At 42.8% G+C, this 16958-nt stretch overlaps 1 protein-coding gene across 7 annotated transcripts in view; it reads left to right on the top strand.

The window, feature by feature from the left end:
- CANX (calnexin) overlaps window positions 1–16958 on the top strand; it is a 60979-nt gene that overhangs the window by 25112 nt on the left and 18909 nt on the right. Inside the window, exons 1-2 of one of the 7 annotated variants that reach the window (XM_039484622.1) lie at window positions 4315–4412; window positions 5674–5845. The exons of 3 other annotated variants lie outside the window; for them this stretch is intronic. In XM_039484622.1, the coding sequence (XP_039340556.1) occupies window positions 5837–5845 (9 nt within the window). In that variant the 5' untranslated portion in view covers window positions 4315–4412; window positions 5674–5836. Of the gene's footprint in view, window positions 1–4239; window positions 4263–4296; window positions 4413–4832; window positions 5024–5673; window positions 5846–16958 lie in introns of those variants that run through there. 3 more of the 7 variants (XM_039484628.1, XM_039484624.1, XM_039484626.1) reach the window with 3 other exon arrangements.

The raw sequence follows: 16958 nt of genomic DNA, 5'->3' as shown, positions 1-16958 counted from the left end.
TTTTCTCAGATGATTCTGTTGGGTGTTCCCTTCTACCTTGTGCTAAAAGTATTGAGCTGGAAGTTTTTTTTACCTTGGCATTTAAGGCCCCCTAATCTCGAAAGCGATCATATTTGTGTGATTTGTTTGCTGCTGTTTCTCTGCACACCTATCCACAATGTATACTCAGTCTCTGGGAGTAACCACACCGAGGTTTGAAACCGTTAGTACCTTTCTAGAGAACCTGGTATTGGGCCTTTGCTCAGTGTGGTGGAATTGTTTCCCTGGTGACATTCATCTTGCTGATTCATTATGTCATCCTAAATCAGTTTTACATTTAAAAAAATCCTGTTACACCCTCGCCTGGGCCATAAAATCAAACACTACTAGTCTAGAACCCAGACTTTGTTAGAATAGGCCATTAAATAGTATCTGCCTAAAAGGATTAATGATGCTAGTAGTCTGTCTCAGCTCTCCCTAATTTGAGATTCCTATTTGCCCCTGGCCTACACTGACCTTATTATAAGTTATGGAGAGGGAATAGGAGCCAGAGACTTCTTGGTTTTCATCCTTGCTGTGCCAATAATTTGTTGTGTGATCTTGTGCAAACTGCTCACTTGCTCAGTGCCTCTGTTTCCCAGTCTAAACAATGGGTGACTGTACTTCCCCCACTTCACAGCATTGGTAGGAGAATTATGAAGCTCATATTTGCAACATACTTAGCATTAACAAAACATTTTACTTCTGCAGTGTTACCTTGTTTCAGATAAATTAATACAACATTGCTTATTTTTTTTTATATCATTCAGCAAAACCTATCTAAGCAACCAGCAAGAGTTTGTTTTACACCAGCACTGTCTCAATGGCACTCATTACTATAATAAATTGGCCTGTGTATGTACGTCACTGCCATCTATTGGATAGAATCAGAACTGCTCAACTGTGTGTCACAGACCCTGTGTTCTGCTAGATTCTTCTTTTAGTTCATACTTGTGGAACTAGGGTGACCAGATGTCCTAATTTTATAGGGACAGTCCCGATTTTGGGGTATTTTTCTTATATAGGCTCCTATTACCCCTTACCCCCGTCCCGATTTTTCACACTTGCTGTCTGGTCACCCTATGTGGAACAGAAGGGTGGGAATTCTGTCCTTGCTGTTGCAGTAAAGTCCTAAGTAGTATGCAGCACAATGATACATGTGGAGTCACAGTGTTGCCAAATCTGGTAATATTTGCAGATATAAACATTTCATTAAAAAAAAATCATACCCCAGGCCTGAGGTATAGTTCTAGGATGACCACTGACAGATCCTCAGAATATTGGCCATCTAGGTACTTTCAGAATACTGTGGGCCAGCCCTCTGCCAGCATGACTCTCAAGCACAGTGTGTGCTAGCTTATGCTGCACAGAGGACACCATTTTAAAGAGCATGATCCCCTGTCAGTACTGAAGACAGGACTGTCTGGCTTAAAACTGAATGAATGGCCTGCCTAGGTAGTGCACATCCTCTTTTCAGTCTTGTTCTCACTGTTGGTCACAGCACTATGTGTTGATGGGTGGGTCCTGGGCCAGGTACAGTGCTCAGGATGGAAGGGGAGGATGTGAAAGATGCAATGAGAGGTGTGTTATCAAGCTGCTATAACTGTCCTGCAGTTATAGGAGGGCAGACTTGGGCTGAGGGAATAGACCATGGATGTAACTGGTTCCTTGGTTGTTCCTCCCCAAGCACTAGCCCCTATGCTGGCCTCTGCCAATCCCCCCGCCCCTGGCTCCTATGCTGGCCTCTGCCAACCCTCCCACCCTTGGCCACTATGCTAGCCTCTGCCAGTCCTCCCACCCCTCCCAGAAGTGGCCCCTATAGGGAGTAGGGGTTCTGTGGGGGGTGCTGGGCAGTTGTGGTGGGGCTGTGGGCAGGGGTGGTGTTGTGCAGGGCACTGTGCATTTGTGGGTGGGTCTGGGGGGCCTCTAGCCATAAGGAATCGGGGTGTGGGGTGGGGGCTGTGTGGTGTGGCATGGGCCTGCCCCCGAGGGGAAGGGACACGCTGGCAGCATAGGGCCGGGCAGGCCACTGTGTGTCTGGCAACTGTCAGTTTGTAAATAGTGCCCTCGCATTGGGCAGAGCGGGGCTTCCCCTGCCATGCCATGCCACATTATCTCTGGCTGGCCCCTCACTTCGGGGACTGATCTCCCTGCGCCATGCTCCATGAGGTCCCACAAAAGGTTAATCCAACCCTGCTAGCCTCTGTTAGCCCCCCCACCCCTCTCAGTACTGGCCCCATGCATGTACTCCGACAAAGTGGGTATTCACCCACAAAAGCTTATGCTCCAATACGTCTGTTAGGCTATAAGGTGCCACAGGACTCTTTGTTGCTCTATACCACTCATGATTTTATATACTTCTATCATATCCCCCCTTAGTCACCTCTTTTCCAAGCTGAAAAGTCCCAGTCTTATTAATCTCTCCTCATGCAGAAGCCGTTCTATATCCCTAATCATTTTTGTTGCCCTTTTCTGAACCTTTTCCAATTCCAATATATCTTTTTTGAGATAGGGCGACCACATCGCTACGCAGTATTCAAGATGTGGGCGTACCATGGATTTATATAGAGGCAATATAATATTTTTTATCTTATTATCTATCCCTTTCTTATGATTCCCAACATTTTGTTTGCTTTTTTGACTGCAGCTGCACATTGAGTGGATGATTTCAGAGAACTATCCACAATGACTCCAAGATTTCTTTCTTGAGTGGTAACAGCTAATTTATGTATATGTATAGTTAGGATTATGTTTTCCAATGTGCATTACTTTGCATTTATCAACATTAAATTTCATCTGCCATTTTGTTGCCCAGTCACCCAGTTTTGTGAGATCCTTTTGTAGCTCTTTGCAGTCTGCCAGGGACTTAACTATCTTGAGTAGTTTTGTATCATCTGCAAATTTTGCCACCTCACTGTTTACCCCTTTTTCCAGATCATTTATGAGTATGTTAAATAGGACTGGGGCCAGTACAGATCCCTGGGGGACACCACTATTTACCTCTCTCCATTCTGAAAACTGACCATTTATTCCTACCCTTTGTTTCCTATCTTTTAACGAGTTACCAATCCATGAGAGAACCTCCCCTCTTATCCCATGACTGCTTATTTTGCTTAAGAGCCTTTGGTGAGGGACCTTGTCAAAGGCTTTCTGAAAATCTAAATACACTATATCCATTGGATCTCCTTTATCCGTATGCTTGTTGACCCCCCTCAAAGAATTCTAGTAGATTGGTGAGGCATGATTTCCCTTTACAAAAATCATGTTGACTATTTTGTTCTTTATGATAGTTTCAACCTATTCGTCCGGTACTGAAGTGAGGCTTACTGGCCTGTAGTTGCCAGGGTCGCCTCTGGAGCCTTTTTTAAAAAATGGCATCACATTACCTATCCTCCAGTCATTTGATACAGAAGCTGATTTAAATTATAGGTTACAGATGACAGTTAGTAGTCCTGCAATTTCACATTTGAGTTCCTTCAGAACTCTTGTTTGAATGCCATCAGGTCCTGGAGACTTATTACTATTTAGTTTATCAATTTGTTCCAAAACCTCCTCTAATGACACCTCAATTTGGGACAGTTCCTCAGATCTGTCACCCAAAAACAATGGCTCAGGTTTGGGAATCTCCCTCATGTCCTCAACAGTGAAGACCAATGCAAAGAATTTAGTTTCTCCACAATGGCCGTATCATTTTTGAGTGCTCCTTTAGCATCTTGATCATCCAGAGGCCCCACGGGTTGTTTAGCAGGCTTTCTGCTTCTGATGTATTTAAAAAAAAATTGCTATTAGTTTTGGAGTCTTTGGCTAGCTGTTCCTCAAATTCTTTTTGGGCTAATTATAGTTTTACACTTCATTTGCCAGAGTTTATGCTCTTGTCTATTTTCCTCATTAGGCTTTATCCCTTTTTGCCTCTCACTGCGTCTTTTACTTTGTTGTTTAACTATGGTGGCTCTTCTCTTACTACGTTTTTTAAACTGGGGTATTTTAAAGTGGGGGGGTGGAACCCAGGCACTGCTCCTTTAAGAAGCGCAACGCTTCCTTGCGCAGCAATCTGACTCTTCCCCGCTCACACTCCATGGCCTCTCTCCTGTTAGCCAGTCAGAGCACACTTCCGGCGTAGCCGGCCAGCCTATCGCTGCGCTCCACGAAAGGCAGCGCCGTTGGGGCGTGGTCTATGGCGGGAGAACAGGCGAGTGGCAGCGCCGCTGGCCAATCGGAATGCGACATGAGCTCTGGCGCGGGAGGTCGGTTGCTAGCTCCGTCAATGAGGCCGTCGGGGTGGGGCGCAGCTGGCGCGCGGTAGATAGGCGGGCGGGCGGCCGACTAGTTCTGGCTAGGACACGTGACGGGGGAGTCGGGGCTGTGGACGGCGGCTGCGGGGGGCGCGCGGCGAGGTGAGCGTTGTAACCCCCGCCCGGTAGAAGTGGGGGGCAGGGCCTGCCTGTCCCCCAAGCCCGTCGGGAGGCTGGGCGACGGCCGGGGGGCTGAGGGAAAGGACTTGCCCGCGGGGCATGCTGGGGTATTGGCGGGGTGAGGGCACGGAGGCCCTGGGGGTATGGGGAGGGGGTTCTATTAGTGAGGCAGGCAGCGACGGGGAGGGGTGGGGCGTAGCAGGGCCTGGGGTGGGGGAGGGGTGAAGGGCAGAGCATAGCCTGGGGGGGAGGTAGGTGAGACTTAGCTTGGGTGGGTCTAGGCCCCTTAGAGAACTGTTGGGGTGCGGGGTGGCTGGGCCTGTAACGGGGGTGCGGGGTGTGGCCGCGCACGGGGGTTGGTGAGTCGCTGTGGCTCAGCCCTGGAAACATGGAGCCCTGGGCGGCATGGTGAGGGTGTCTGAGGACGTCCCCCGGGGGAGGGGTATGCCCAGGTGGGAGTACAGTGGTTGGGTACACACTGACTGAGCCAGGGAGAGGCCAGGCTGAATTGGGAGTCCAGAAACAGGAGGTGAACGGTGATCTTAGCACAGGTAGCCGAGTCTATTGTGCCCACACGACTCTATGTAAGCAGCGTAAGTGACCCATGCACTTTTATTAAACCCTGTTAGACTTAAAACAATTGTGGCTGAGAACAGCTAGTCCATTCTGGTAGATTCTGAGATTGCCTGTTCTCATGGGTGGGGTGAGTAGACAATGTGATTGACACAGACCATCCAGGGAGAAGCTAATGTGGCATTTAGTCATCCCAGGGTGATATGGGACAAAGATTATGGGTTTGGGTGAGAGGGATGTAAGATGGATGCAGAGTTGGTGGGTTTTTAATATTGTTTGAATGTGGGAGGTAAAGTCACTAGGATTAGATCTGTCATTGTAAAAATCAGGATGTTCAGAAATGGCTCTTCTGAACAGACAGTTCTGCAGAGGGGGATGTAGAGGATAAAAGATAATATCAAGACTATAGCAATATGAATGGAGCTAGGGTGAGGAGGGAAGCAGATGGAAGTTACTGGAGGGGAAGAGTTCAAATGAGCAGTAAGAGCCACCAGGTGTGGAGGAGGAAACGGAAATTAAACAATATACCTAGTATAAAGCATGGGAGAACAAAGGTGACTTACAAAGTGCAGACTATTCAACAGCACCTCCTTAACATTTTGCAAACTTAAAATGTATACTTCCTGAACTTAAACAACTTTATTAGCTGTTATCGTCTCTTTCAAAATAGTATGTAACTGGGACCTTAGCCCTTGTTCAACATTGGATATGCCCTCATACAAACCGTGGATTAAAGCAGATGCTTTCTATCTTGCTCCTGGCCAATCATTCTGAAAAGAACAAACTTTCCCATTCAGAGTTGAGAGGGAGTTCTCTGGACTGTACAACAAGAAATGCTGCAGGTGATTGGATTATGGAGTAAGCAGCCATCTGCTTTTGGAACTTTAGCTAAGTTGACAACTGCCTTTAAGTGTCTTGTCTAGATATAGCATGAATTAATTTCTCATTGCAAATACCAGATAGTAATAGTAAATATTCACTAAAATGTGGAAGGTAACTGTCTTATCTCTGTTAACAGTGCTCTTTAGTTGCTGCACATATTCTTTACATGTGGGTTATATTAAACTGCAAATCATTATAGTGTGAAGATATTTGTGTGCACTTGAAAATCAGGCTTGGGAGTGTTCTTGAATAGAAGAGTGTGTCTATTAACTACTCTGTTTTGGCAATAATATTGTTCTCCGCCTCTGGGTGTGGTGCCCCAAAGCACTTGAGGGTTGCTTTGTAGGCAAAATGACAGTGACCAGCTGTGCTCTAGTGAAATTGGAGAGGTAACACTGTGTAGGATAATACATTTTTTTTTCCTGAATAACAGCCACTGAGAACAATGAAATATTTGCATCAGACTGAACACAGTCAATTAGAACTGACTTGCAGAACTCTCATAATGGTCTCTTCCAAAGATACTACTATTGGAATCCAGCATAATATCACCTGGATTTAGCCAAAGCACTTTAACGTAATTTTAAAGCAATTTGGACCCAGATTCAGGATGTATGTATAAACTTCTTAAAGAGACTCAATACAAATGTGGTTTACAAAATAAAACATATTGAAATTTCTCTGCAGCATTTGTAATCCAAATACTACAGGAATGGGGTAGGGTCTGAGATGTTAAGTAAAGCTGACTTTGTTTCTCATTTTAAGATGAGTAATGGTAAATAGAAACACCAATCTTTCTTAGCAGGTCTAAGAATCTCTCAAAAGTACTCTGTAATGTGACAGCATCCCTGCATTAGTTTTAAAACCTTCCCATTTCAACAGATTTCTGCTCTTAAGAATCCAGTGTAACATATATTTAATCTTTCCCAAATAGGCTGTTAACTTTGTCACTCCTCCCCCCCCCCCCCCCAAAAAAAAAAATCTTGGCATTCATCCTCTTGTCTCTTCAGTGCTTATCTTCATCCATTTAACTTGGCCCCATACTGGAGGAACTCTGTATTTGGAAGGAAAGCTGTTGCTTTTGATCCCAAGGCAAATTTGAGTTGGTTTGTGAACATGACAGCAACACTGCTAAGTATGCTTTTCCCACTAAAGAATTCTTGTATCTTGAGGTAGCTCCATAATTTTTTTTATAAGCACTACAAGCCCATCTGCCTTGATTTAATGGTCAAAAAGGCAGCAGTTCTGCCACTGATCTCTAAGGGCTACCAGATATGCATGAATTACTTTTTTTTGCTGATGCAGTAGTGCAGAATTCCTTTCCCTTCCTATATCTCCATTGATACATCAGCTTCCAAAAATAAGCTGCATCTGAAACACTCTTATAAAAACAGGCTTTAATTGGGTGTTGTAACTTTCTTTTTTAAGAGTCATTTCTAAACTAATTGTTAGGCTCATGATGGCACAAATTTGAAGACTACTCTTCCTCAAGAGAAATATCTTTGAAGATTCCAAGCAAAGCTCTGGATACCTGGCAATAGTTGTGAAGTTTATTGGAGCAGAACAGCTCCAAAACACATGCTAGGTGGAGATTGCCAATCTGTGGCCTATTGTAGGAAAGAGACTCCATTAAACAAAATTTAAGAGTCTTAAGATATAAAATTTAAAACTTACCTGATCCATGGGGTCAGATTTTTGTACAAAGCTGGTGGAAGCAGGGTATGTCTGTCTACCCATGAGCATGTTTACTGTGTGTGATATCCTGTAATTGCAGAGTTTTGAACTTTTGAACACTCGAAGTACTATATAAAGGCAAAGTACTGTGCCATAATTCTTCCAATACAATCACTTAACTCTCTCACCCTTCTGTCATGTTGATTGATTGCTCTTCTCTGCAGCTAAGTACATGAGATTTCTGCATTTGTCATCAGTGTCTTTTGGAATAAATCTGAATGTTCATACAACTAATCAACATTGCATGTTCTTTGCATTAAGTCAAGTAGTCTGAGGGTTACTTATTATTGTAGCCCCCAGAAGCCCCAGCTGAAGTCTGGGCCCAATCATATTATGTGCTATATTAGGACATAGTGAGACAATCTAAATAAACTCAATGAGCAAAGCGTGGAAGAATGGAAAATGTGTCCCCATTTTATAGATGGGGAAACTGAGGCCAAGAGAGCAAGTCTTGGCATAGGTCATGTGAGAAGTCCATTCCCAACTTTGCTGTGGAATGTAGGTCTCATGAGTCCCAATCTGATGCCGCAACAATAGAGCCATCTTTCCTCCTTTTTTATAGGCTACACGTGCAAAGGATACCAAGCAGTGATTAAGCTGATTATAGGCCAAAACTTCACTTGCTATCAGCTCTTCTTGACTTGGTTGTAAAAAGAAATGCTGTATCAGATGGGCAGAACTTTGGGCAGCCAGTAAATAAGTGCAGATGCCTTGTAACAGGGAAAATTCTGTGGCTATTAACAATTTTTAGTGTTGTAAAACTTCACATTGTACATGTATAAAAATATTCCTTGCTCTGAAGAGCTTATGGTCTCATACATGCAAGACAACAAAGACTTGAGTGGTGTTCCATAAGGCAGGTTGCTGAGGAGGAAAAGGTAGGAAGAAAATTGATCTAAGGCAGAGGATGACCAGTGTCTCCCACTGAAAATTAACCAAATCAGCTGAATTTTAACTTAGGATGGCATTTAATTTAGGATGGCTTTCAACTTGAAGTTTTGAATTATGTGATCACTGTAAACTTGACACAAATAAATTCTGTTCTGTCGGTCTTCATTTTCTGGGATCAATGCTTCCTTGAGTCTGCGGGCTTTTTGGGGAGTTCAGCAAATGGCTTTATCAGGTGTCCTTGTTTTATGTACATAGCTGTCAAAGTTAGACTCAGGACTCACAGTTTGTCAGACCACTCTGTTTTATTAGCACAGCGCTTCTGCTAATAACACCCAGATAATGTGAGCCCCATGCAAGACACAAACTTATTTATACAGATAAAAGGATGAAAACTTAACAAGATAACAAAGGGAGCAGAATCAGATAAGTTTACCTGGGTTAGGCATGCATATTTTATTCCCTTACTAACTACTACCCATCTTCTGTTAATGTTTTGCCTTTAGCACCATTGTTTATGCCTAATGTTTCTTTTCCTGGCACCTGTATTTCAACATTTCTTATTTCTGCTTAAAGGTACATACAACATTTCTTTAATCCATTCTTACTTTTACAATATAATTTATTCTACTTTCACATAGCTTAAGAGAGAGCCCTACTGCTTCGAGTTCTGGAGTAGTACTTTCCTCCCCCGTCCACATGGTTTCATTTTAACTACACCAACTGGTCAGTATTTCCATTATGGCAGTAGTTCTCAAACTTCTGTACTGGTGACCCCTTTCACATAGCAAGCCTCTGAGTGTGATCGCCCCTTCAAATTAAAAACATTTTAACATAATTATAAATGCTGGAGGCAAAGCAAGGTTTGGGGTGTAGGCTGACCTCGTGACTCCCTCCATGTAATAACTTCTCAACTTCCTGAGGGGTCCTGACTCCCAGTTTGAGAACCCCTGCATTATGGCACCCTGACTCCCTTTAGAAGTTCTTCCTATTGTTCCTATTTCTACTTACACAGACAGTCATTCAGCCAGTATGTGGGGGATCATCAAGTGTTGGAACTCCTTTTATGGTGTTACTATAATTTGCTGTGGTTTAAAATTTAATCGTTATGGAACAGACTATGAAGGCAAAGCTATTAACACTTTAATATTTACATGCATTCATTCTTTAGGTATCTTAATTGCACATAATACTGACTCTTGATACTAAAGACAGATTCCCTCATGGATTGTCATAACGGTTTTAAGAATGTTTTTCCTGGCCAGGAAAACAAGACTCTCATGATGGGGCTAATGTAGGTCATCAGGGATGTTTTTATTTCAAATGTTACAAGATCTTTTTTTTTTTAAAGCCTCTATTTAAGAAACATTAGGGCTGCTGGGGGACTGTCAGTCAAGAAGTTAATGATCCAGCATACCCAGAGCCCTTCATTTTCAGTTTTTATTTTATTTAGGTTTTCCCAGGAATTTATTGGTGCTTATTACTACAATAACAGGTGAAAATTGGTGCAAAAACCTTAATTTCTCTGGGTAAATAACAGGGCTTATTTTGGTGGACTGAAGGAGGGGTGAGAGGGGAAGTATTCAGTAGATTAAGGCTTTGATGAATGGAATTCAGTATGGTTTGCTGCAGAACTAAAACAACTGAAAACAATGCCACCTCTGCATTTAAGAAAACAGTATCTCTAATCCCCACATAAAACTTTTCCTTTGAATAAATAGTTTACTGTTGTAGACTTAGAACTATTAGCCTACAAATATTTACATTAATAATTGGGCCACACCATTTGCAGCACATACACTAAACTTCATCCTTCCTGTTCTTTAAACTTTCAAATACTTCCTTGTATTCTGAAACAGATTTTCACTTTCTTCCTATTTTAGTGTGTAAAATCTTTAAACAGTTATCTGCTGACAGCTTGAAATGCGTACTTGCTGGGCACAAGATTCATTAGTATGTTCAGATGTGCATGCACTTCAGAGCTTGCACGCGTGTCTGTTTGTGTATATGTTCTAGACCAGAGGTGGGCAAACTACGGGCTGCATCTAGCCCGCAGGACCATTCTGCCTGGCCCCTGAGCTCCTGGCCCAGGAGGCTAGCCCCTAGCCCCTCCCCCCCCATCCTCCCTCTCCCGCAGCCCCAATGCAATGCTCTGGGCAGCAGGGCTGTGAGCTCCTGGGGTAGCACAGCTGCAGAGCCCAGCCTGATCCGGTGCTCTGTGGTGCGTGGCTGGCTCCAGGCGAGCGGCACAGTTGCCTGTCCTGGTGCAGCTGTGCCGCCAGCCACCAGTGCTCCAGGCAGTGCAGTAAGATGACAGGGAGGAGGGTTGGATAGAGGGCAGGGGAGTTCAGTGGGCTGGTCAAGGGCTGGGGGTGTGGATGGTCAGAGGGTGGGGAACAGGGGCATTGAATGGGAGCAGGGGTGGTCAGGGAGAAGGAGTGGTTGGATGGAGCAAGTGTCCCAGGGGGGGCAGTCAGGAATGAGAGGAGGGATTGGATGGGGCAGTGGGGGTGGGGGTTCCAGGGGCGGTCAGGGGACAAGCAGAGTGGGGGTGGATGGGGTGGATGGGGTGGGGGGGCAGTCAGGAAGGAGGTGGGGTTGGAGGGGGTGGTGGTGGGCAGTTAGCGGAGGGGAGGTCTGGGGGTGGTCAGGGAGAAGAGGTGGTTAGATGGGGCAAGTCTCTTCGGCCCCTGGTGGGGAGAGGTGCAGGGGGTCTCTGTGTGCTGCCCGCGCCTGCAAGCGCTGTCCCTGCAGCTCCCATTGGCTGCTTTCTGGCCAATGGGAGCTGCAGGGACAGTGCTGGGGGTGGGGGAGTGCCCCTGCCTGCAAACACTGCCCCTGCCACTCTCATTGGCCAGGAACAGGGGGCTGTTGGTAATGGAAGCTGTGATGGCAGTGTGCAGAGCTGTGTGCTGCCCGCCCCCACGGGCTGCAGGGGCATGTTGGTCCCTTCTGGGAGCGGTGTGGGGCTGGGGTAGGCAGGGAGCGTGCCTTAGTGGCAGTCACGCTGCACCTCCAACCAGGAGCCGCTGTTTTTCCTTACAGGATGTGGTTGGGAGGGAAGTATAAAGAACTGTGACCTTTCCCAAAATAGGTAGGCAGTCTTGTGCTTGACAACCATGTACCTTTTTAAATTGGGCATCAGGGTGGATTTGATTTAAATCAAATTGGTTTAAATCACTAGTCAGGAAGACTAGATTTAATCATGGATTTCTACATAAAAGTGCATTCTTGTTGGTTGTTATAACCTTAATACATATTCTTCACAAGTAGAGGAACTTCATTAAAATATTCCCAAACTGAGTTTCTTTTATGGCCTGCTGCTATTGTTTTCCCTTCTAGTGAGAGAATGGTATGGTAGATCTCAAATCAATGAAGGCTACACTCAGAAAGACCTCAAGACTTCTGGAATATGCTGCTCAAACAGTTTCACTTTTGTTTCTACTGCCTGTCCCTCCCTTCTCAAATTTATCTCCAGACTTCTCCTTGTCCAGATCTATTCTGCCTTCAACAATCTTCTATTCATTGAACTTTTTGAAACTTTGCACTTTTAGAGAGAGGTACGGGTTGACTCTGTGCACAAATTTGCAGAGGGACAATAGAGTTGAGGTCTGTTATGTCTCGCCTCTATATATTTATTTAAAAACATTTTTGCTGTTAACAAGCAAGTTCCCTCTGGAGACACAAATCTACAGTTTGAGAACTGCAAAACTAAGCATCTCTGATGGTATCTTCTAGACAGAGCACGGAGTCCCATTGGGTAGATAGAAAGATCAACCTAAATAGTCTATACAGAAGCCCCTGGAACCCCATAAGTTTGGGTCCCTAATCCATTAACTATTGGAACTAATTTACAGAACTTTACTTAAACATTACATGAATATATTGTCTCATACTATAGAATTAGAATGTATAATCTCTATTCCATGATGAGGTATAATGTATCTTTAGATAGGTTTTTCCTCAAAAAGCATTTTATCAAAAATCTGATTTAAAATAAAAAAAAAGATTTTATTTAAATCATTGATTTTTATCCACTCTGTTGGGCATCTTTTAAGTAGGGACTTCATCATAATTCAACTCTGAAAATATTGAAATTGGAATGATTATACCTGAGGTGGAAACTTGAGAGCTAAAATCTGGCCTGACTTATACCTCAGACAAAGGCATTAATTTTAAATGCTGTAGCACAGACAATGAGGCAAGGCAGAATTTGACCCCTGGTAACCCTTGGTCTGATTAGTGAAGCATTTCCCTGTAAACTCTCTAGTCACCTGGTGATGTTCAGTCCAACATTCCAAATGAAATGTTGGAGGCTCTTGCTTCTCCACTGGGCAGTATGCTCTGTAAAATCCTGTTGGGCACTCACTCCCAACAGTGGCCAGTAAGCTAGCACAGAGACCAGATTGCTTACCAAAAACAGAGCTTGAGCTTTTAAGGACAGCAATGCTTGCTTTGTGGTTGTGGGTTTATAAACTCTGTTCCTTTGATTTCATATTGTGGTTCTTCAGTCAGAAGACAGACACTTGACTCAGGTTGTGCCCCTACCTGGTAATACCCTTGCATGGTCCCAGAGCCCAGACTCCAGCTGGAGCCTGAACATCTGCACTGCAATTAAACAGCCCCATAGCCTGAGCCCCACAAACCAAACAGCAGACACAGGCTAGCCGTGGGTGTTCAATTACAGTGTAGGCATACTGTATGACAGGGGTAGTCAATTATCTTTTATCAAGGTCCAGATTTCTTAGTCAAGGTAGTCAGGGTCCAGACAGGAAATAAATAAATTAAAAAACCACCCCCCACAATAATAAGTAAATAGATTTCATGGTCTGTTCAAAAAAAGTCTGGTGGTCTGGAGTTGGCCTGCAGTCACCTATTGACTACCCCTGCCCTATAAGGTCAATGACCTCTCTGAGATTCTGAGTGTGGTTTATGCATAGCTCAAAAAAAATAAACAAAAAAAATCTGGCTGTTGCATAGTGATGCGTAATGTCTTCTACCTTTTAGTTGTTGGATGAACTGAGTCCTGTTTAGCACAGAGCTGCTTGGTGCAGCAGCTGTCTGGCTGGTATGTTGCTATAGGTAGAAAGCATATAATACAAGCTGAAGATGGATTTAGTGCAGGACTGTAGAAATACAACATTGCTATAGTCTTAGAGACTCCCTTTCCATTTTTGCTTAAAGAGTCTATCCTGCTTTTTTTCTGATCAGACTCTCTCTAAATGTTGCATATAATAGTAAAATCTTAATTTCAGTTTTTCCCCCTTGAAAGACTTGATGTTCTCAAGACTTTATTTAGAAAGTTGCAACATTTTGTTGTCAAAAGCATATATGTGCACCAGATAACATTGTTTACAAGCATGCTATCAAATTGCCCACATATAAGACTTTTCAATATGGAACAACAAATTTTTAGAAGAACTTAATTGTGGTCTCTTTGGCCTTGCAATTGCAGCTTAATTTTAGAAGAAAGCTGAGACATAACTTACTGTAAGTAAACAAGTGCACAGTGTGACAGGTATTGTATGAGCAATCAACAAATGACATTATGCTGAAACTTGTCCTTTGAATCTTTTGTGATGTGGCAATGATGACCTACAAAATGCCTGGCAGTGCTACAGTACTGTCATATTTAGAACTGCAAAGTCTCTTGATTTGCTTTTGTCTTGGGTTTTTGCAACCCAACAAACTCATTGATGTAGCTTTGCAGACATGTTCAAACAAGTAACTGGTTTAGCTTTCTGCAGTGATTCAAGTGTTGGGATTTTTGTTGAGGGAGGAGGGATGGGATTTAAAAAAAAAAAATCTAAATTGCTCTACTTGTGCATAGGAATGCATTTTAGGCTCAAAATCTACTGTTCCTGTAATGGAATACCTGCAGATGATGATGGCAATGCAAAATGTTCATTTGCCTTGTATCTGTCTTCAGAATGATCTGTCAACTTTATATAAACATAGTTTTTTGAAGTAGTGGTATCCTTCTATGCAGAGAGACATTCCATGTCCTTGATTCAAAGAAACGATATTGTCTGTGGGAGATGCTTTTGTATGTGAGCTGCAGAAAGTTACAAGCTTTTTGGGGGGAGGCTGGGGGATAAGGCAGGATTTATAGTTGAGGTTGGAATCTTTATCTACACTTGGAGAACACCTAGTAAAAACACAATGTAGTAAGACTACCTAAAAGGAATACTTTTCCTCTTTGCACTTAGGCACCGTAGTGATGGGTAGGGATGGATAACTCTTGGCCACCTGTTAATATAGGGTTGTCAGGGATTTGCTGTCAACTCCCTGTGTCAGTCTACTTACCTGGGAACTGCACATTCTCCATCCCTGTTTCTTCTGTTCAAGAAGTAAAACAATACAACACCCCAAAATATCCTTCTCAACCAGTAAGATCCTTTGAACTACAGCTCTGAGAGTCTAGCAAACATTGGTCGTTATCTTATGCTCTGCAGTTTCTCATTGGAGTCTGTTTTTGAAGGTTTTTTTTGTTGAAGAATTGCCACTTTTAAGTCTGTTGTTCAGTGTCCAGGGAGATTCAAGTGTTCCCCTACTGGTTTTTGAGTGTTATAATTCTTAATGTCAGATTTGTGACCATTTATTCTTTTGCGTAGAGATTGTCTGGTTTGGCCCCTATACATGGCAGAGGGGCGTTGTTGGCACATGATGGCACACATCACATTGGTAGATATTCTTCAACAAAAAAGCTTCAAAAACAGACTTCAATGAGAAACTACACAACTGGAATTAATTTGCAATCTGGACACCATCAAATTAGGTCGAATAAAGACTGAGTGGATGGGTCACTACAAAAACTAATTTCCCCCTGCTGATACTCGCACCTTCTTGTCAGCTGTTTGAAATGGGCCACCTTGATTACATTGAACTCATTAGCACTACAAAAGTGAATTTCCTCCCTTCCTGTCAACTGTTGAGAATAGCCCACTTCCACCTTAATTGAATTGTCTCCTTAGCACTGACCCCCCACTTGGTAAGGCAACTCCCATCTTTTCATATGCTGTGTATTTATACCTGTCTACTGTATTTTCCACTCCATGCATCTGATGAAGTGGGATTTAGCCCATGAAAGCTTATGCCCAAATAAAGGTGGTTAAGGTGATATCTTTTATTGGACCAACTTCTGTTGATGAGAGAGAAGTTTTTGAGCTGATACAGAGCTCTTCTTCAGGCCTTCAAGAGGTGTGTTGACCTGAAGAAGAGCTCTGCAAGCTGGAGAGCTTCTCTCACCAACAGAAGTTGGTCCAGTAAAAGATTTTAACTTAACCATCTTGTCTCACTTAATATCCTTAATATTTACATTATTTGTTTGAAAATGGTGGATGAACTTATTTACTAGATTAATATTTCTAATTGTGATGGAAATTAAAATTCAGTTATGCACAAAAACAGCACTTTAAAATGCTTTTATTCAATAAAATGACATTCATTATGCTTGATACATAGGAAAGAAAAGCTTACCAAAACACACTTTTTTCTTTAGATTTCAAACTAAGGAAGCATATGTAGTTAAACTCACTAGCTGATTTTGTTTCTGATCACCATGTCATTTAAGATTTTTAGAACTAGTAGATCTCATCATCTTATGCCTAGTTTTTATTCAGATATTGGAGAGAGAAAGCAGAAAAAACTGTTTTAAAACTCCCAATTGATTTCTTAACTTTGAATCAGTAAGTCATTGAATTGAACTAGCTGAATAATGTGAAAAGAAAAAAAATGATTCTGTGCACCTGCAGAAGAGGCTATTGGAGTCAAAAGTTGGCTTAGTACTTCATGTGGAACCAGAATTTGTTTAGCCAGTGACTTTCACCAGTTCAGTCATTTGAGTTTCTTTAAAAACTTGGCAGTCAACATGTACTGCTTAGTATTTTAATCTATTAAGTAAGTTTAGGCCTTAACATAGGTTGTCAGAACTTAAATCTATTTAAAAATTTGATTTTTTTTAAAAAATCTGTACTTTTAAAAAAATAAATTGTCTTTTTAACCACCCTGTTAGGTGGTGGTGTAAGCAGTAGTTAAAACATGAAACTGCCTGTGAGATCTGAGCTGCAGAGCAGTCCACAGTGCATCATCCTAGAGAAAGAAAGTATCTTTTTCAAGAGTGATCCTGAATATACTGTGCTTGGTCAGTTGATCGAGGCCTGCAACTTTCGTAGAGGAGGCAGGAAGAAGAAAATAGCGTTTAGCAGGCAGGTGTCTATGGCTCCTATTTTCATGCTGTAGAAGAGTATGTATAATCCTACATAGCAATTGCTGCTTCTGTAGAATTTCATACAGTATACTCCAGATGTTTCATCTCATTAACACTGCTGCAAGCCATGTACACAACGGGTTATGCACAGCGCTAAGATAAAACAACATAAAGTGTACCGAGAAAGAAAATTAATAGGCTTACAAAGTACAGAGAGTTGAAAAACGTAACATGAAGTTCTC

Source organism: Mauremys reevesii, linkage group 8 (genome assembly GCF_016161935.1).
Source record: "Mauremys reevesii isolate NIE-2019 linkage group 8, ASM1616193v1, whole genome shotgun sequence".
NCBI lineage: Eukaryota > Metazoa > Chordata > Testudines > Geoemydidae > Mauremys > Mauremys reevesii.
This window is presented reverse-complemented; position numbering and strand designations above follow the sequence as displayed.